The 21929-nt window shown below is 37.5% G+C and overlaps 1 protein-coding gene across 6 annotated transcripts in view; it reads left to right on the top strand.

Moving 5' to 3' along the window:
- Window positions 1-21929, top strand: part of LOC129750986 (uncharacterized) — a 216255-nt gene that overhangs the window by 92901 nt on the left and 101425 nt on the right. For all 6 annotated transcript variants that reach the window (XM_055746257.1, XM_055746241.1, XM_055746227.1 and 3 more), the window contains exon 10: window positions 665-1071. In XM_055746257.1, coding sequence (XP_055602232.1) covers window positions 665-876 — 212 coding nt within the window. In that variant the 3' untranslated portion in view covers window positions 877-1071. The remainder of the gene's footprint in view (window positions 1-664; window positions 1072-21929) is intronic.

The following is a 21929-nucleotide window of genomic DNA, read 5'->3' as shown; positions in this document are numbered from 1 at the left end:
CATTGGATTATAAAGCGAAATTAACAATTTAAAATTGGTTAGGCCAAAAGTAATGACTGATTAAAAACCGCCGGAGATGAGCCAATTCTCTGACACGTTTGTTTAACACTTATTTTGTACTACGGTACATTCATTACTTGATCTGAAAAAATCTCCATGGGAAGCTTAAATATCGTAACAATCTATGTTGCTTGAATTTGGCCTTTTTTGTGTACAAGGACATTCTATTACAGTATGACTTATTTTCAATGCTTTCACTGTATTTTTCCCAATTACCGTTTTTGTTTCTTTACAAGTATTAGGTCACTAATTCTGTCACAACAGCAACATTAATTCTATTGCTAATAAGAGTGAAGCACAAGAGGCTTCGGCATGAAAAACTTCCGGTTTATTCAATGAACTTATAAGTAGCGATATTTTTCAGTATTTGTTTTTTGGCCATTGTACATGCTACATTTTTATTAACGTATGTAACTACATGTCATTATTCGCATTTAACAAAAAAAAAACATCTGCTATCATCATATTAGACGAATCATAGAAAAGAAAACTCAACGTTAAAGGAAAATTTCCTTAATGCACTAATGTTAGATTGTAGAGTTACTTCTCTAAAAAGTTTACAAGAATTCAAAAACACTAAGAATTGAACTTAATATCTTTTCAGTTGACATCGAACATAACGATTTGACGTCTCCGGAGCCATCAACAGGTTCCTTAGCACATGCCAAGTCCGATGCAGTGCAAACGTCAAACCTCCAAACAACCTCCAGTCTTTGCCGGAACTTGCTGATAGTGCAGTGCTGCATTGTAATTCTGGCCATATTCTATCATCGAAGATCGGCAGCGGCTTGGTTTCTGTGTTCTTCTCTGACGTAATGTGTGTAGATAAATCCGCGTTCTCTTTTCCTTCTATCGTCAATACCAGAATAAGAAGAGTTACCTACCCTCTACTTGATACAATCACACAGGAGCTGTCAAAAGAATCCCTTAAATCGTTAAATATTTGTTCTGTGAAATGATAATGACTGGATGGAAAGTAAGGAAATGGACCCTTTCTTCGTAATACTTAAGGTAAGAATGCTATTCGCTATATGCAATTCGGTTTTGTTTATTTATAAAGGATTTTATCTAACTTGGTATTTCTTCCTCTTATATGTAAGAAAAGATTTAGTTAAACAAAACAAACGACAATTGTCGGAAAAAAAAATTGAAATCGTTTTTTCGGGATTCTAAGCTTAATTAGAGATCACAACTTTAAAATGCGTTTTCTGGCTTTAAGAAGCGTTTTTTTTTCTCTAGATTTTCAGCTTAATTTGGGATCTCAACTTTAAAATGCGTTTTCTGGCTTTAAGAAGCGTTTTTTCGGGATTCTGAGCTTAATAAGAGATCCCAACTTTAAAATGCGTTTCCTTAAGAAGGTTTTTTTCAGGATTCTGAGCTTAATTTGGGATCACAACTTTAAAATGCGTTTTCTGGCCTTTAGAAGCGTTTTTTCGGGATTCTGAGCTCAATATGGTATTACAACTTTAAAATGCGTTTTCGGGCCTTAAGATGCGTTTTTTCAGGATTCTGAGCTTAATTTGGGATCACAACTTTAAAATGCATTTTCTGGCCTCTAGAAGCGTTTTTTCGGGATTCTGAGCTTAATTAGTTAAACTTTAAAATACGTTTTCTGGCTTCTAGAAGCGGTTTTCGGGATTCTGAGCTTAATTCACAACTTTAAAATGCGTTTTCGGCCTCTAGAAGCTTTCCTTTAGGGATTCTGAGCTTAATTTGAGATCAAAACATAAAAATTCGTTTTCTGGACTCTAGAAGCGTTTTTTTTCGGGATTCTGAGCTTTATTTGGGATCACAACTTTAAAATGCGTTTTCTGGCCTCTAGAAGCTTTTTTCGGGATTCTGAGCTTAATTTGGGATCACAAATTTAAAATGCGTTTTCTGGCCTTTAAAAGCGTTTTTTCGCAATTCTGAGCTTAATTTGGGATCACAACTTTAAAATGCATTTTCTGGCCTCTAGAAGCGTTTTTTTCGGGATTCTGAGCTTAATTTGGGATCACAACTTTAAAATGCGTTTTCTGGCCTTTAGAAGCCGTTTTTCGGGATTCTGAGCTTAATTTGGGATCACAACTTTAAAATGCGATTTCTGGCCTTTTGAAGCGTTTTTTCGGGATTCTGAGCTTAATTTGGGATCACAACTTTAAAATGCGATTTCTGGCCTTTAGAAGCCGTTTTTCGGGATTCTGAGCTTAATTTGGGATCACAACTTTAAAATGCGATTTCTGGCCTTTAGAAGCCGTTTTTCGGGATTCTGAGCTTAATTTGGGATCACAACTTTAAAATGCGATTTCTGGCCTTTAGAAGCGTTTTTTCGAGACTCGGAGCTTAATTTGGGATCACAACTTTAAAATGCGATTTCTGGCCTTTAGAAGCCGTTTTTCGGGATTCTGAGCTTAATTTGGGATCACAACTTTAAAATGCGATTTCTGGCCTTTAGAAGCCGTTTTTCGGGATTCTGAGCTTAATTTGGGATTACAACTTTAAAATGCGATTTCTGGCCTTAAGAAGCCGTTTTTCGGGATTCTGAGCTTAATTTGGGATCACAACTTTAAAATGCGATTTCTGGCCTTTAGAAGCCGTTTTTCGGGATTCTGAGCTTAATTTGGGATCACAACTTTAAAATGCGATTTTTGGCCTTTAGAAGCCGTTTTTCGGGATTCTGAGCTTAATTTGGGATCACAACTTTAAAATGCGATTTCTGGCCTTTAGAAGCGTTTTTCGTGATTCTGAGCTTAATTTGGGATCACAACTTTAAAATGCGATTTCTGGCCTTTAGAAGCCGTTTTTCGGGATTCTGAGCTTAATTTGGGATCACAACTTTAAAATGCGATTTCTGGTCTTTCGAAGCGTTTTTTCGGGATTCTGAGCTTAATTTGGGATCACAACTTTAAAATGCGATTTCTGGCCTTTAGAAGCGTTTTTTCGGGATTCTGAGCTTAATTTGGGATCACAACTTTAAAATGCGATTTCTGGCCTTTAGAAGCCGTTTTTCGGGATTCTGAGCTTAATTTGGGATCACAACTTTAAAATGCGATTTCTGGTCTTTAGAAGCCGTTTTTCGGGATTCTGAACTTAATTTGGGATTACAACTTTAAAATGCGATTTCTGGCCTTTAGATGCGTTTTTTCGGGATTCTGAGCTTAATTTGGGATCACAACTTTAAAATGGGATTTCTGGCCTTAGAAGCGGACCACAACTTTAACCCTTCATTTCATGATTTTTTTTTTCTCGAAAAAATTCTCAATAGTGCGCAATGATGAATACATGAAATAAGGAAAAAATATTATTTTCACATATTTCGGTTATTTAGCAAAAATATTAATTGTTGCAAATTTGCAACAACATGAAACGGTTACACCTTTTTTTCTTCACACTCGACAACTGGAAATAAATGCTTATTCCTAATTTCTTTTGCACTAATTATAGTTTTCGTACAGGAACTTCGCAAATCTAGATTTCTGGACACCGGAAAGTTAAGAATTTAGCTGGGAGTAGTTATGTATGTTGGTTTTCCACCATGGGTGCACGAATTCACCGCTGTTTCTGCCTAAGTATGTGCTCACATGCATTCTTGGACCGACCCCATGGCTTCGTATGTAGGTATATTTTGGAAGAACGAGTCAATCAGGTTACTTAGAGTTATAGAGTAATCAGTTATAAGAGGAAACACATCTTATGGGATTCCAACCCAAAAGTTGTCTCGCCGATACCGGGAATCAAACCCAGCCTGGCACATCGGAATCAGACTCGCACCAGCTTATCCACTAGACTACAAAGACTCTTGAGAAATTAGCTAGGAGTAGTTATGGGATATTATACCTCCTACTGAGGAAATTATTCCTTACGTTTGCTTGAAGGTGCAAAATCGAAAGCTTCTTACCTGTATAACTTTTCTGTATATAACCTTGAACAAATCAACACTAATCAATTCCGAAAACGTATTTAAATTGGTTCTGAGAAAGATTCTAAATCTTAAATCATACCATAACTATATGCCAGTTTTAATAAACAAACTTGAGTATTGAAGAGCAAAGTCTCAATTTAGTTTTGAAGGAATGATCCAATTACAAATTACATTAAACTATTAAATATCATTTGTTGGCAAAATAAAAAGAACAATAAAGATTTCTTCGGAATGAGCATTAGGATTTGGAACATGATTCTAAAATTAGAATTCAAACTTGAAATCAGTTTAAGAATAAAAAAGAAATAAAAATAAAACTAAATTCATGAACAAAAAATTTCAAGTTAAAATCCACTTCCAGAGCTTCCAGGAAAAGGTTGAATAGTATAAATGAAGAGCATTTTTCAACGATTGATAATAAGAAACGGCTCATACTTTTGTAAAAAATAATGAGCATTGTAATTTTCAATTAAATCATTCATTCATCTCTAAGAAAAAAAAGCAAAACAAAACTTCAAACCTCGGTTATCGATGTTGGCAGATAGTGCTGAATTTTCAAGTGGAAAAATAAAAAAGCGTATTCGTTGTTTGTTTTTAGATTTTTAAACTCTCTGGATAAAGCCCCGTACTTGAGTTTGAATCACGTTCAATAATATAGAACTTTTGAAAATTGGTGTAGAGTATGGTGGGGTAAAAGTACGACCTTAGTGCTATCCTATTTTTAGAAAATTTTGCCGGTTGTTTTCCAAAAAAACAGGAACAGCATTTGATTCTTTAGACTTTTATCTCTCTTCTACAAAATTACGAAGATAATCGGTCGAGGCATTTGAAAGCGGTAGTTCAAATGTTTAACTGCTATCGAAACGTACTCTTACCCCACCTCTGGGGCAAAAGTTCGAATGATGTGGGGTAAAAGTACGACCATTAAAAATTCCACAATTCTGCATGAAGTCATCAGGAAAATTATTTTGTGTTGATCTCTGCTTACAGCAGCAGCATCTTTGTTCGCTTCTGATACAAATCCTATACATGGGCAAAAAACCTGAGAGAATTTGGAGTTCTCCACTAATTGTCCATATTCAGCAGGTTTTCGAAATCCAGTTCTCATCGTATTTGAGCAATTTTTCGCGCAAGCAAGTCTTGAAGAAACAAAAATATGCACTGATGTTTCCAGAGCATTTAAAAAAGAAGTTAAAATTTTCCGTTCAGATTTACTTCAGAAGACCCTTCGTACTTTTGCCCCATTTGCAGTTCGTACTTTTGCCCCTTCAAGGTTTCTTATGATTCACAGTTTATTGTGACGAATAGAGAAATAGTAATTCAATTCTTTCTTCGGCATTTGATAGTGATTAAAAACAACTAAAAAGACACAATGAAACTTTCATTGAAAGCCAGACTTTTGATTACATAAACATGTTTGCCGTTTTTCGAAAAATTACATCATTCAAGCAAAAAAGCTACTTTACCTCATTTTTCGGGGTATTTCCAACTTCTACGAAAAAAAATTATGGCTGGTTGTTGGCAGTTCAAATCACTATCAATCCATGCCAGAGTTTTGAATTTTACTGTTCTCGGTTTGTGATAATCCTAAAACGTACTTTTACCCGACTCGTACTTTTACCCCACCTTACTCTATGCTTATTTTGCAAGTTATGAAGGCATCCGACAATTTTTTTTATTCAAAATATGTATTTGTTATACCAATGGGCCGTGGAAAAAAAATCAAAATAGTGTGTTTTACATACGCTGAATTACAAATCCTAATTAAGTTAATTATTCGGACCCGTCCTTGTTTAAAATTTGATAAATTTTGAACTTTTAATAATATTTTTCTAGTTTTGATAACGGTTTAGAGCAAAACTTTTATTTTTTTCACCTCGGGGCCCTCTTTATTCAGGGGGGGGGGCGCAATTTTTCTCATCCCCCCCTCTCTTAATACGGCCTTAACATGATAATAAATCATTAATAACGAAAACACTGTCATCGGGAAACAAATACACTGTTTAACGATGCAAGTTTCGAAAACACACTATGGAACCCATATAACAGCTAGGGTACTACCGTTGCATGGTGTTGCAAATTTGCAACAGTTATTGAAAATCCATTATATCAGAGAAAAAAAACAAAAAAAAATCTCAAATTTTGTTTATTATGTAAATTACTTTAGTGGGAATACGAAAATATTTTTTTTGAGTCGAAAAAAAATTCTCAATATGAATTACACTAAGCCAAAAATTTGAAAAATTAGGCTTTTTCCACATTCCATATTTTTCAGATTCAAGTGGGTTTTTTTTGTTCCTTTAAACATCAAAAATTTTTTTTTTAATTGAACGTGATCTTGAAATAAGAAATATTATTCCCATAAAAAAAAATGACTTTTTAGCTAAATGTGAAGTTTAGAACAGTTTTAATTAATTGTTGCAAATTTGTAACTTTATGAAACGAAGGGTTAAAATGCGATTTCTGGCCTTTAGAAGCCGTTTTTCGGGATTCTGAGCTTAATTTGGGATCACAACTTTAAAATGCGATTTCTGGCCTTTAGAAGCGTTTTTTCGGGATTCTGAGCTTAATTTGGGATCACAACTTTAAAATGCGATTTCTGGCCTTTAGAGGCCGTTTTTCGGGATTCTGAGCTTAATTTGGGATCACAACTTTAAAATGCGATTTCTGGTCTTATGAAGCCGTTTTTCGGGATTCTGAGCTTAATTTGGGATCACAACTTTAAAATGGGATTTCTGGCCTTTAGAGGCGTTTTTTCGGGATTCTGAGCTTAATTTGGGATCACAACTTTAAAATGCGATTTCTGGCCTTAAGAAGCCGTTTTTCGGGATTCTGAGCTTAATTTGGGATCACAACTTCAAAATGCGATTTTTGGCCTTTAGAAGCCGTTTTTCGAGATTCTGAGCTTAATTTGGGATCACAACTTTAAAATGCGATTTCTGGCCTTTAGAGGCGTTTTTTCGGGATTCTGAGCTTAATTTGGGATCACAACTTTAAAATGCGATTTCTGGCCTTTAGAAGCCGTTTTTCGGGATTCTGAGCTTAATTTGGGATCACAACTTTAAAATGGGATTTCTGGCCTTTAGAGGCGTTTTTTCGGGATTCTGAGCTTAATTTGGGATCACAACTTTAAAATGCGATTTCTGGCCTTTAGAAGCCGTTTTTCGGGATTCTGAGCTTAATTTGGGATCACAACTTTAAAATGCGATTTTTGGCCTTAAGAAACCGTTTTTCGGGATTCTGAGCTTAATTTGGGATCACAACTTTAAAATGCGATTTCTGGCCTTTAGAAGCGTTTTTTCGGGATTCTGAGCTTAATTTGGGATCACAACTTTAAAATGCGATTTCTGGCCTTTAGAAGCCGTTTTTCGGGATTCTGAGCTTAATTTGGGATCACAACTTTAAAATGCGATTTTTGGCCTTTAGAAGCCGTTTTTCGGGATTCTGAGCTTAATTTGGGATCACAACTTTAAAATGCGATTTCTGGCCTTTAGAAGCCGTTTTTCGGGATTCTGAGCTTAATTTGGGATCACAACTTTAAAATGGGATTTCTGGCCTTTAGAGGCGTTTTTTCGGGATTCTGAGCTTAATTTGGGATCACAACTTTAAAATGCGATTTCTGGCCTTTAGAAGCCGTTAATCGGGATTCTGAGCTTAATTTGGGATCACAACTTTAAAATGCGATTTCTGGCCTTTAGAAGCCGTTTTTCGGGATTCTGAGCTTAATTTGGGATCACAACTTTAAAATGGGATTTCTGGCCTTTAGAGGCGTTTTTTCGGGATTCTGAGCTTAATTTGGGATCACAGCTTTAAAATGCGATTTCTGGCCTTTAGAAGCCGTTTTTCGGGATTCTGAGCTTAATTTGGGATCACAACTTTAAAATGCGATTTTTGGCCTTAAGAAACCGTTTTTCGGGATTCTGAGCTTAATTTGGGATCACAACTTTAAAATGCGATTTCTGGCCTTTAGAAGCGTTTTTTCGGGATTCTGAGCTTAATTTGGGATCACAACTTTAAAATGCGATTTCTGGCCTTTAGAAGCCGTTTTTCGGGATTCTGAGCTTAATTTGGGATCACAACTTTAAAATGCGATTTTTGGCCTTTAGAAGCCGTTTTTCGGGATTCTGAGCTTAATTTGGGATCACAACTTTAAAATGCGATTTCTGGCCTTTAGAAGCGTTTTTTCGGGATTCTGAGCTTAATTTGGGATCACAACTTTAAAATGCGATTTCTGGCCTTTAGAAGCCGTTTTTCGGGATTCTGAGCTTAATTTGGGATCACAACTTTAAAATGCGATTTTTGGCATTTAGAAGCCGTTTTTCGGGATTCTGAGCTTAATTTGGGATCACAACTTTAAAATGCGATTTCTGGCCTTTAGAAGCCGTTTTTCGGGATTCTGAGCTTAATTTGGGATCACAACTTTAAAATGGGATTTCTGGCCTTTAGAGGCGTTTTTTCGGGATTCTGAGCTTAATTTGGGATCACAACTTTAAAATGCGATTTCTGGCCTTTAGAAGCCGTTTTTCGGGATTCTGAGCTTAATTTGGGATCACAACTTTAAAATGCGATTTTTGGCCTTAAGAAACCGTTTTTCGGGATTCTGAGCTTAATTTGGGATCACAACTTTAAAATGCGATTTCTGGCCTTTAGAAGCGTTTTTTCGGGATTCTGAGCTTAATTTGGGATCACAACTTTAAAATGCGATTTCTGGCCTTTAGAAGCCGTTTTTCGGGATTCTGAGCTTAATTTGGGATCACAACTTTAAAATGCGATTTTTGGCCTTTAGAAGCCGTTTTTCGGGATTCTGAGCTTAATTTGGGATCACAACTTTAAAATGCGATTTCTGGCCTTTAGAAGCCGTTTTTCGGGATTCTGAGCTTAATTTGGGATCACAACTTTAAAATGGGATTTCTGGCCTTTAGAGGCGTTTTTTCGGGATTCTGAGCTTAATTTGGGATCACAACTTTAAAATGCGATTTCTGGCCTTTAGAAGCCGTTAATCGGGATTCTGAGCTTAATTTGGGATCACAACTTTAAAATGCGATTTCTGGCCTTTAGAAGCCGTTTTTCGGGATTCTGAGCTTAATTTGGGATCACAACTTTAAAATGCGATTTCTGGCCTTTAGAAGCCGTTTTTCGGGATTCTGAGCTTAATTTGGGATCACAACTTTAAAATGCGATTTCTGGCCTTTAGAAGCCGTTAATCGGGATTCTGAGCTTAATTTGGGATCACAACTTTAAAATGCGATTTCTGGCCTTTAGAAGCCGTTTTTCGGGATTCTGAGCTTAATTTGGGATCACAACTTTAAAATGCGATTTCTGGCCTTTAGAAGCCGTTTTTCGGGATTCTGAGCTTAATTTGGGATCACAACTTTAAAATGCGATTTCTGGCCTTTAGAAGCCGTTAATCGGGATTCTGAGCTTAATTTGGGATCACAACTTTAAAATGCGATTTCTGGCCTTTAGAAGCCGTTTTTCGGGATTCTGAGCTTAATTTGGGATCACAACTTTAAAATGCGATTTCTGGCCTTTAGAAGCCGTTTTTCGGGATTCTGAGCTTAATTTGGGATCACAACATTAAAATGCATTTTCCGGCCTTTAGAAGCGTTTTTTCGGGATTCTGAGCTTAATTTGGGATCACAACTTTAAAATGCGATTTCTGGCCTTTAGAAGCCGTTTTTCGGGATTCTGAGCTTAATTTGGGATCACAACTTTAAAATGCGATTTCTGGCCTTTAGAAGCGTTTTTTCGGGATTCTGAGCTTAATTTGGGATCACAACTTTAAAATGCGATTTTTGGCCTTAAGAAGGCGTTTTTCGGGATTCTGAGCTTAATTTGGGATTACAACTTTAAAATGCGATTTCTGGCCTTTAGAAGCCGTTTTTCGGGATTCTGAGCTTAATTTGGGATCACAACTTTAAAATGCGATTTCTGGCCTTTAGAAGCGTTTTTTCGGGATTCTTAGCTTAATTTGGGATCACAACTTTAAAATGCGATTTCTGGCCTTTAGAAGCCGTTTTTCGAGATTCTGAGCTTAATTTGGGATCACAACTTTAAAATGCGATTTCTGGCCTTTAGAAGCGTTTTTTCGGGATTCTGAGCTTAATTTGGGATCACAACTTTAAAATGCGATTTCTGGCCTTTAAAAGCCGTTTTTCGGGATTCTGAGCTTAATTTGGGATCACAACTTTAAAATGCGATTTCTGGCCTTTAGAAGCCGTTTTTCGGGATTCTGAGCTTAATTTGGGATCACAACTTTAAAATGCGATTTCTGGCCTTTTGAAGCGTTTTTTTCGGGATTCTGAGCTTAATTTGGGATCACAACTTTAAAATGCGATTTCTGGCCTTTAGAAGCCGTTTTTCGGGATTCTGAGCTTAATTTGGGATCACAACTTTAAAATGCGATTTCTGACCTTTAGAAGCCGTTTTTCGGGATTCTGAGCTTAATTTGGGATCACAACTTTAAAATGCGATTTCTGGCCTTTATAAGCGTTTTTTCGGGATTCTGAGCTTAATTTGGGATCACAACTTTAAAATGCGATTTCTGGCCTTTAGAAGCCGTTTTTCGGGATTCTGAGCTTAATTTGGGATCACAACTTTAAAATGCGATTTCTGGCCTTTATAAGCGTTTTTTCGGGATTCTGAGCTTAATTTGGGATCACAACTTTAAAATGCGATGTCTGGCCTTTAGAAGCCGTTTTTCGGGATTCTGAGCTTAATTTGGGATCACAACTTTAAAATGCGATTTCTGGCCTTTAGAAGCGTTTTTTCGGGATTCTGAGCTTAATTTGGGATCACAACTTTAAAATGCGATTTCTGGCCTTTAGAAGCCGTTTTTCGGGATTCTGAGCTTAATTTGGGATCACAACTTTAAAATGGGATTTCTGGCCTTTAGAGGCGTTTTTTTGGGATTCTGAGCTTAATTTGGGATCACAACTTTAAAATGCGATTTCTGGCCTTTATAAGCGTTTTTTCGGGATTCTGAGCTTAATTTGGGATCACAACTTTAAAATGCGATTTCTGGCCTTTAGAAGCCGTTTTTCGGGATTCTGAGCTTAATTTGGGATCACAACTTTAAAATGCGATTTCTGGCCTTTATAAGCGTTTTTTCGGGATTCTGAGCTTAATTTGGGATCACAACTTTAAAATGCGATGTCTGGCCTTTAGAAGCCGTTTTTCGGGATTCTGAGCTTAATTTGGGATCACAACTTTAAAATGCGATTTCTGGCCTTTAGAAGCGTTTTTTCGGGATTCTGAGCTTAATTTGGGATCACAACTTTAAAATGCGATTTCTGGCCTTTAGAAGCCGTTTTTCGGGATTCTGAGCTTAATTTGGGATCACAACTTTAAAATGGGATTTCTGGCCTTTAGAGGCGTTTTTTTGGGATTCTGAGCTTAATTTGGGATCACAACTTTAAAATGCGATTTCTGGCCTTTAGAAGCCGTTTTTCGGGATTCTGAGCTTAATTTGGGATCACAACTTTAAAATGCGATTTTTGGCCTTTAGAAACCGTTTTTCGGAATTCTGAGCTTAATTTGGGATCACAACTTTAAAATGCGATTTCTGGCCTTTAGAAGCGTTTTTTCGGGATTCTGAGCTTAATTTGGGATCACAACTTTAAAATGCGATTTCTGGCCTTTAGAAGCCGTTTTTCGTGATTCTGAGCTTAATTTGTGATCACAACTTTAAAATGCGATTTTTGGCCTTTAGAAGCCGTTTTTCGAGATTCTGAGCTTAATTTGGGATCACAACTTTAAAATGGGATTTCTGGCCTTTAGAAGCGTTTTTTCGGGATTCTGAGCTTAATTTGGGATCACAACTTTAAAATGCGATTTCTGGCCTTTAGAGGCGTTTTTTCGGGATTCTGAGCTTAATTTGGGATCACAACTTTAAAATGCGATTTCTGGCCTTTAGAAGCCGTTTTTCGGGATTCTGAGCTTAATTTGGGATCACAACTTTAAAATGCGATTTCTGGCCTTTATAAGCGTTTTTTCGGGATTTGGAGCTTAATTTGGGATCACAACTTTAAAATGCGATTTCTGGCCTTTAGAAGCCGTTTTTCGGGATTCTGAGCTTAATTTGGGATCACAACTTTAAAATGCGATTTCTGGCCTTTAGAAGCCGTTTTTCGAGATTCTGAGCTTAATTTGGGATCACAACTTTGAAATGCGATTTCTGGCCTTTAGAAGCCGTTTTTCGGGATTCTGAGCTTAATTTGGGATCACAACTTTAAAATGCGATTTCTGGCCTTTAGAAGCCGTTTTTCGGGATTCTGAGCTTAATTTGGGATCACAACTTTAATATGCATTTTCCGGCCTTTTCAAGCGTGTTTTCGGGATTCTGAGCTTAATTTGGGATCACAACTTTAAAATGCGATTTCTGGCCTTTAGAAGCCGTTTTTCGGGATTCTGAGCTTAATTTGGGATCACAACATTAAAATGCATTTTCCGGCCTTTAGAAGCGTTTTTTCGGGATTCTGAGCTTAATTTGGGATCACAACTTCAAAATGCGATTTCTGGCCTTTAGAAGCCGTTTTTCGGGATTCTGAGCTTAATTTGGGATCACAACTTTAAAATGCGGTTTCTGGCATTTAGAAGCGTTTTTTCGGGATTCTGAGCTTAATTTGGGATCACAACTTTAAAATGCGATTTTTGGCCTTAAGAAGCCGTTTTTCGGGATTCTGAGCTTAATTTGGGATTACAACTTTAAAATGCGATTTCTGGCCTTTAGAAGCCGTTTTTCGGGATTCTGAGCTTAATTTGGGATCACAACTTTAAAATGCGATTTCTGGCCTTTAGAAGCCGTTTTTCGGGATTCTGAGCTTAATTTGGGATCACAACTTTAAAATGCGATTTTTGGCCTTTAGAAGCCGTTTTTCGGGATTCTGAGCTTAATTTGGGATCACAACTTTAAAATGCGATTTCTGGCCTTAAGAAGCCGTTTTTCGGGATTCTGAGCTTAATTTGGGATCACAACTATAAAATGGGATTTCTGGCCTTTAGAAGCGTTTTTTCGGGATTCTGAGCTTAATTTGGGATCACAACTTTAAAATGCGATTTCTGGCCTTTAGAAGCCGTTTTTCGGGATTCTGAGCTTAATTTGGGATCACAACTTTAAAATGCGATTTCTGGCCTTTAGAAGCGTTTTTTCGGGATTCTGAGCTTAATTTGGGATCACAACTTTAAAATGCGATTTCTGGCCTTTAGAAGCCGTTTTTGGGATTCTGAGCTTAATTTGGGATCACAACTTTAAAATGCGATTTCTGGCCTTTAGAAGCGTTTTTTCGGGATTCTGAGCTTAATTTGGGATCACAACTTTAAAATGCGATTTCTGGCCTTTAGAAGCCGTTTTTCGGGATTCTGAGCTTAATTTGGGATCACAACTTTAAAATGCGATTTCTGGCCTTTAGAAGCCGTTTTTCGGGATTCTGAGCTTAATTTTTGATCACAACTTTAAAATGCGATTTCTGGCCTTTAGAAGCCGTTTTTCGGGATTCCGAGCTTAATTTGGGATCACAACTTTAAAATGCGATTTCTGGCCTTTAGAAGCCGTTTTTCGGGATTCTGAGCTTAATTTGGGATCACAACTTTAAAATGCGATTTCTGGCCTTTAGAAGCGTTTTTTCGGGATTCTGAGCTTAATTTGGGATCACAACTTTGAAATGCGATTTCTGGCCTTTAGAAGCCGTTTTTCGGGATTCTGAGCTTAATTTGGGATCACAACTTTAAAATGCGATTTCTGGCCTTTAGAGGCGTTTTTTTGGGATTCTGAGCTTAATTTGGGATCACAACTTTAAAATGCGATTTCTGGCCTTTAGAAGCCGTTTTTCGGGATTCTGAGCTTAATTTTGGATCACAACTTTAAAATGCGATTTTTGGCCTTTAGAATCCGTTTTTCGGGATTCTGAGCTTAATTTGGGATCACAACTTTAAAATGCGATTTCTGGCCTTTAGAAGCCGTTTTTCGGGATTCTGAGCTTAATTTGGGATCACAACTTTAAAATGCGATTTTTGGCCTTTAGAAGCCGTTTTTCGGGATTCTGAGCTTAATTTGGGATCACAACTTTAAAATGCGATTTTTGGCCTTTAGAAGCCGTTTTTCGGGATTCTGAGCTTAATTTGGGATCACAACTTCAAAATGCGATTTTTGGCCTTTAGAAGCCGTTTTTCGGGATTCTGAGCTTAATTTGGGATCACAACTTTAAAATGCGATTTCTGGCCTCGAGAATCCGTTTTTCGGGATTTTGAGCTTAATTTGGGATCACAACTTTAAAATGCGATTTCTGGCCTTTAGAAGCGTTTTTTCGGGATTCTGAGCTTAATTTGAGATCACAACTTTAAAATGCGATTTCTGGCCTTTAGAAGCCGTTTTCGGTATTCTGAGCTTAATTTGGGATCACAACTTTAAAATGCGATTTCTGGCCTTTAGAAGCCGTTTTTCGGGATTCTGAGCTTAATTTGAGATCACAACTTCAAAATGCGATTTTTGGCCTATAGAAGCCGTTTTTCGGGATTCTGAGCTTGATTTCGGATCACAACTTTAAAATGCGATTTCTGGCCTTTAGAAGCCGTTTTTCGAGATTCTGAGCTTAATTTGGGATCACAACTTTAAAATGCGATTTCTGGCCTTTAGAAGCGTTTTTTCGGGATTCTGAGCTTAATTTGGGATCACAACTTTAAAATGCGATTTCTGGCCTTTAGAAGCCGTTTTTCGGGATTCTGAGCTTAATTTGGGATCACAACTTTAAAATGCGATTTCTGGCCTTTAGAAGCGTTTTTTCGGGATTCTGAGCTTAATTTGGGATCACAACTTTAAAATGCGATTTTTGGCCTTTAAAAGCCGTTTTTCGGGATTCCGAGCTTAATTTGGGATCACAACTTTAAAATGCGATTTCTGGCCTTTAGAAGCCGTTTTTCGGGATTCTGAGCTTAATTTGGGATCACAACTTTAAAATGCGATTTTTGGCCTTTAGAAGCCGTTTTTCGGGATTCTGAGCTTAATTTGGGATCACAACTTTAAAATGCGATTTCTGGCCTTTAGAAGCGTTTTTTCGGGATTCTGAGCTTAATTTGGGATAACAACTTTAAAATGCGATTTTTGGCCTTTAGAAGCCGTTTTTCGGGATTCTGAGCTTAATTTGGGATCACAACTTTAAAATGCGATTTCTGGCCTTTAGAAGCGTTTTTTCGGGATTCTGAGCTTAATTTGGGATCACAACTTTAAAATGCGATTTCTGGCCTTAAGAAGCCGTTTTTCGGGATTCTGAGCTTAATTTGGGATCACAACTTTAAAATGCGATTTCTGGCCTTTAGAAGCGTTTTTTCGGGATTCTGAGCTTAATTTGGGATCACAACTTTAAAATGCGATTTCTGGCCTTAAGAAGCCGTTTTTCGGGATTCTGAGCTTAATTTGGGATCACAACTTTAAAATGCGATTTCTGGCCTTTATAAGCGTTTTTTCGGGATTCTGAGCTTAATTTGGGATAACAACTTTAAAATGCGATTTCTGGCCTTTAGAAGCCGTTTTTCGGGATTCCGAGCTTAATTTGGGATCACAACTTTAAAATGCGATTTATGGCCTTTATAAGCGTTTTTTCGGGATTCTGAGCTTAATTTGGGATAACAACTTTAAAATGCGATTTTTGGCCTTTAAAAGCCGTTTTTCGGGATTACGAGCTTAATTTGGGATCACAACTTTAAAATGCGATTTCTGGCCTTTAGAAGCCGTTTTTCGGGATTCTGAGCTTAATTTGGGATCACAACTTTAAAATGCGATTTTTGGCCTTTAGAAGCCGTTTTTCGGGATTCTGAGCTTAATTTGGGATCACAACTTTAAAATGCGATTTCTGGCCTTTAGAAGCGTTTTTTCGGGATTCTGAGCTTAATTTGGGATAACAACTTTAAAATGCGATTTTTGGCCTTTAGAAGCCGTTTTTCGGGATTCTGAGCTTAATTTGGGATCACAACTTTAAAATGCGATTTCTGGCCTTTAGAAGCGTTTTTTCGGGATTCTGAGCTTAATTTGGGATCACAACTTTAAAATGCGATTTCTGGCCTTAAGAAGCCGTTTTTCGGGATTCTGAGCTTAATTTGGGATCACAACTTTAAAATGCGATTTCTGGCCTTTAGAAGCCGTTTTTTGGGATTCTGAGCTTAATTTGGGATCACAACTTTAAAATGCGATTTCTGGCCTTAAGAAGCCGTTTTTCGGGATTCTGAGCTTAATTTGGGATCACAACTTTAAAATGCGATTTCTGGCCTTTATAAGCGTTTTTTCGGGATTCTGAGCTTAATTTGGGATAACAACTTTAAAATGCGATTTCTGGCCTTTAGAAGCCGTTTTTCGGGATTCTGAGCTTAATTTGGGATCACAACTTTAAAATGCGATTTCTGGCCTTTAGAAGCGTTTTTTCGGGATTCTGAGCTTAATTTGGGATCACAACTTTAAAATGCGATTTTTGGCCTTTAGAAGCCGTTTTTCGGGATTCTGAGCTTAATTTGGGATCACAACTTTAAAATGCGATTTCTGGCCTTTAGAAGCGTTTTTTCGGGATTCTGAGCTTAATTTGGGATCACAACTTTAAAATGCGATTTTTGGCCTTTAGAAGCCGTTTTTCGGGATTCTGAGCTTAATTTGGGATCACAACTTTAAAATGCGATTTCTGGCCTTTAGAAGCGTTTTTTCGGGATTCTGAGCTTAATTTGGGATCACAACTTTAAAATGCGATTTCTGGCCTTAAGAAGCCGTTTTTCGGGATTCTGAGCTTAATTTGGGATCACAACTTTAAAATGCGATTTCTGGCCTTTATAAGCGTTTTTTCGGGATTCTGAGCTTAATTTGGGATAACAACTTTAAAATGCGATTTCTGGCCTTTAGAAGCCGTTTTTTGGGATTCTGAGCTTAATTTGGGATCACAACTTTAAAATGCGATTTCTGGCCTTTAGAAGCGTTTTTTCGGGATTCTGAGTTTAATTTGGGATCACAACTTTAAAATGCGATTTCTGGCCTTTAGAAGCCGTTTTTCGGGATTCTGAGCTTAATTTGGGATCACAACTTTAAAATGCGATTTCTGGCCTTTAGAAGCGTTTTTCGGGATTCTGAGCTTAATTTGGGATCACAACTTTAAAATGCGATTTTTGGCCTTTAGATGCCGTTTTTCGGGATTCTGAGCTTAATTTGGGATCACAACTTTAAAATGCGATTTCTGGCGTTTAGGAGCCGTTTTTCGGGATTCTGAGCTTAATTTGGGATCACAACTTTAAAATGCGATTTCTGGCCTTAAGAAGCCGTTTTTCGGGATTCTGAGCTTAATTTGGGATCACAACTTTAAAATGCGATTTTTGGCCTTTAGAAGCCGTTTTTCGGGATTCTGAGCTTAATTTGGGATCACAACTTTAAAATGCGATGTCTGGCCTTTAGAAGCCGTTTTTCGGGATTCTGAGCTTAATTTGAGATCACAACTTTAAAATGCGATTTTTGGCCTTTAGAAGCCGTTTTTCGGGATTCTGAGCTTAATTTGGGATCACATCTTTAAAATGCAATTTCTGGCCTTTAGAAGCCGTTTTTCGAGATTCTGAGCTTAATTTGGGACCTCAACTTTAAAATGCGATTTCTGGCCTTTAGAAGCGTTTTTTCGGGATTCTGAGCTTAATTTGGGATCACAACTTTAAAATGCGATTTCTGGCCTTTAGAAGCCGTTTTTCGGGATTCTGAGCTTAATTTGGGATCACAACTTTAAAATGCGATTTCTTTCCTTTAGAAGCGTTTTTTCGGGATTCTGAGCTTAATTTGGGATCACAACTTTAAAATGCGATTTCTGGCCTTTAGAAGCCGTTTTTCGAGATTCTGAGCTTAATTTGGGACCACAACTTTAAAATGCGATTTCTGGCCTTTAGAAGCGTTTTTTCGGGATTCTGAGCTTAATTTGGGATCACAACTTTAAAATGCGATTTCTGGCCTTTAGAAGCCGTTTTTCGGGATTCTGAGCTTAATTTGGGATCACAACTTTAAAATGCGATTTTTGGCCTTTAGAAGCCGTTTTTCGGGATTCTGAGCTTAATTTGGGATCACAACTTTAAAATGCGATTTTTGGCCTTTAGATGCCGTTTTTCGGGATTCTGAGCTTAATTTGGGATCACAACTTTAAAATGCGATTTCTGGCGTTTAGGAGCCGTTTTTCGGGATTCTGAGCTTAATTTGGGATCACAACTTTAAAATGCGATTTCTGGCCTTAAGAAGCCGTTTTTCGGGATTCTGAGCTTAATTTGGGATCACAACTTTAAAATGCGATTTTTGGCCTTTAGAAGCCGTTTTTCGGGATTCTGAGCTTAATTTGGGATCACAACTTTAAAATGCACACAATGGATCACAACTTTAGAATTTCTGGCCTTTAGGAGCCGTTTTTCGGGATTCTGAGCTTAATTTGGGATCACAACTTTAAAATGCGATTTCTGGTCTTTAGATGCCGTTTTTCGGGATTCTGAGCTTAATCACAACTTTAAAATGCGATTTCTGGCCTTTAGAAGCGTTTTTTCGGGATTCTGAGCTTAATTTGGGATCACAACTTTAAAATGCGATTTCTGGCCTTTCTGGATTTCTGGAAGCGTTTTTTTCGGGATTCTGAGCTTAATTTGGGATCACAACTTTAAAATGCGATTTCTGGCCTTTAGAAGCCGTTTTTCGGGATTCTGAGCTTAATTTGGGATCACAACTTTAAAATGCGATTTCTGGCCTTTAGAAGCGTTTTTTCGGGATTCTCAGCTTAATTTGGGATCATAACTTTAAAATGCGATTTCTGGCCTTTAGAAGCGTTTTTTCGGGATTCTGAGCTTAATTTGGGATCACAACTTTAAAATGCGATTTCTGGCCCTTAGAAGCGTTTTTTCGGGATTCTGAGCTTAATTTGGGATCACAACTTTAAAATGCGATTTCTGGCCTTTAGAAGCGTTTTTTCGGGATTCTGAGCTTAATTTGGGATCACAACTTTAAAATGCGATTTCTGGCCTTAAGAAGCCGTTTTTCGGGATTCTGAGCTTAATTTGGGATCACAACTTTAAAATGCGATTTCTGGCCTTTATAAGCGTTTTTTCGGGATTCTGAGCTTAATTTGGGATCACAACTTTAAAATGCGATTTCTGGCCTTTAGAAGCCGTTTTTTGGGATTCTGAGCTTAATTTGGGATCACAACTTTAAAATGCGATTTCTGGCCTTTAGAAGCGTTTTTTCGGGATTCTGAGCTTAATTTGGGATCACAACTTTAAAATGCGATTTCTGGCCTTTAGAAGCCGTTTTTCGGGATTCTGAGCTTAATTTGGGATCACAACTTTAAAAAGCGATTTCTGGCCTTTAGAAGCGTTTTTCGGGATTCTGAGCTTAATTTGGGATCACAACTTTAAAATGCGATTTCTGGCCTTTAGAAGCGTTTTTTCGGGATTCTGAGCTTAATTTGGGATCACAACTTTAAAATGCGATTTCTGGCCTTTAGAAGCGTTTTTTCGGGATTCTGAGCTTAATTTGGGATCACAACTTTAAAATGCGATTTCTGGCCTTTAGAAGCCGTTTTTCGGGATTCTGAGCTTAATTTGGGATCACAACTTTAAAATGCGATTTCTGGCCTTTAGAAGCGTTTTTTCGGGATTCTGAGCTTAATTTGGGATCACAACTTTAAAATGCGATTTCTGGCCTTTAGAAGCCGTTTTTCGAGATTCTGAGCTTAATTTGGGACCACAACTTTAAAATGCGATTTCTGGCATTTAGAAGCGTTTTTTCGGGATTCTGAGCTTAATTTGGGATCACAACTTTAAAATGCGATTTCTGGCCTTTAGAAGCCGTTTTTCGGGATTCTGAGCTTAATTTGGGATCACAACTTTAAAATGCGATTTCTGGCCTTTAGAAGCCGTTTTTCGGGATTCTGAGCTTAATTTGGGATCACAACTTTAAAATGCGATTTTTGGCCTTTAGAAGCCGTTTTTCGGGATTCTGAGCTTAATTTGGGATCACAACTTTAAAATGCGATTTTTGGCCTTTAGATGCCGTTTTTCGGGATTCTGAGCTTAATTTGGGATCACAACTTTAAAATGCGATTTCTGGCGTTTAGGAGCCGTTTTTCGGGATTCTGAGCTTAATTTGGGATCACAACTTTAAAATGCGATTCTGAGCTTAATTTGGGATCACAACTTTAAAATGCGATTTTTGGCCTTTAGATGCCGTTTTTCGGGATTCTGAGCTTAATTTGGGATCACAACTTTAAAATGCGATTTCTGGCGTTTAGGAGCCGTTTTTCGGGATTCTGAGCTTAATTTGGGATCACAACTTTAAAATGCGATTTCTGGCCTTAAGAAGCCGTTTTTCGGGATTCTGAGCTTAATTTGGGATCACAACTTTAAAATGCGATTTTTGGCCTTTAGAAGCCGTTTTTCGGGATTCTGAGCTTAATTTGGGATCACAACTTTAAAATGCGATTTCTGGCCTTTAGGAGCCGTTTTTCGGGATTCTGAGCTTAATTTGGGATCACAACTTTAAAATGCGATTTCTGGTCTTTAGATGCCGTTTTTCGGGATTCTGAGCTTAATCACAACTTTAAAATGCGATTTCTGGCCTTTAGAAGCGTTTTTTCGGGATTCTGAGCTTAATTTGGGATCACAACTTTAAAATGCGATTTCTGGCCTTTCTGGATTTCTGGAAGCGTTTTTTTCGGGATTCTGAGCTTAATTTGGGATCACAACTTTAAAATGCGATTTCTGGCCTTTAGAAGCCGTTTTTCGGGATTCTGAGCTTAATTTGGGATCACAACTTTAAAATGCGATTTCTGGCCTTTAGAAGCGTTTTTTCGGGATTCTCAGCTTAATTTGGGATCATAACTTTAAAATGCGATTTCTGGCCTTTAGAAGCGTTTTTTCGGGATTCTGAGCTTAATTTGGGATCACAACTTTAAAATGCGATTTCTGGCCCTTAGAAGCGTTTTTTCGGGATTCTGAGCTTAATTTGGGATCACAACTTTAAAATGCGATTTCTGGCCTTTAGAAGCCGTTTTTCGGGATTCTGAGCTTAATTTGGGATCACAACTTTAAAATGCGATTTCTGGCCTTTAGAAGCGTTTTTTCGGGATTCTGAGCTTAATTTGGGATCACAACTTTAAAATGCGATTTCTGGCCTTTAGAAGCGTTTTTTCGGGATTCTGAGCTTAATTTGGGATCACAACTTTAAAATGCGATTTTTGGCCTTTTTTTGGGATTCTGAACTTAATTTGGGATCACAACTTTAAAATGCGATTTCTGGCCTTTAGAAGCGTTTTTTCGGGATTCTGAGCTTAATTTGGGATCACAACTTTAAAATGCGATTTCTGGCCTTTAGAAGCCGTTTTCGGGATTCTGAGCTTAATTTGGGATCACAACTTTAAAATGCGATTTCTGGCCTTTAGAAGCCGTTTTTCGGGATTCTGAGCTTAATTTGGGATCACAACTTTAAAATGCGATTTCTGGCCTTTAGAAGCGTTTTTTCGGGATTCTGAGCTTAATTTGGGATCACAACTTTAAAATGCGATTTCTGGCCTTTAGAAGCGTTTTTTCGGGATTCTGAGCTTAATTTGGGATCACAACTTTAAAATGCGATTTCTGGCCTTTAGAAGCGTATTTTTCGGGATTCTGAGCTTAATTTGGGATCACAATTTTAAAATGCGATTTCTAGCCTTTAGAAGCGTCTTTTCGGGATTCTGAGCTTAATTTGGGATCACAACTTTAAAATGCGATTTCTGTCCTTTAGAAGCCGTTTTTCGGGATTCTGAGCTTAATTTAGGATCACAACTTTAAAATGCGATTTCTGGCCTTTAGAAGCGTTTTTCCGGGATTCTGAGCTTAATTTGGGATCACAACTTTAAAATGCGATTTCTGGCCTTTAGAAGCGTTTTTTCGGGATTCTGAGCTTAATTTGGGATCACAACTTTAAAATGCGATTTTTGGCCTTTAGAAG

This window comes from Uranotaenia lowii, chromosome 1, assembly GCF_029784155.1.
Source record: "Uranotaenia lowii strain MFRU-FL chromosome 1, ASM2978415v1, whole genome shotgun sequence".
NCBI classification, from domain to species: Eukaryota; Metazoa; Arthropoda; class Insecta; order Diptera; family Culicidae; genus Uranotaenia; species Uranotaenia lowii.
This window is presented reverse-complemented; position numbering and strand designations above follow the sequence as displayed.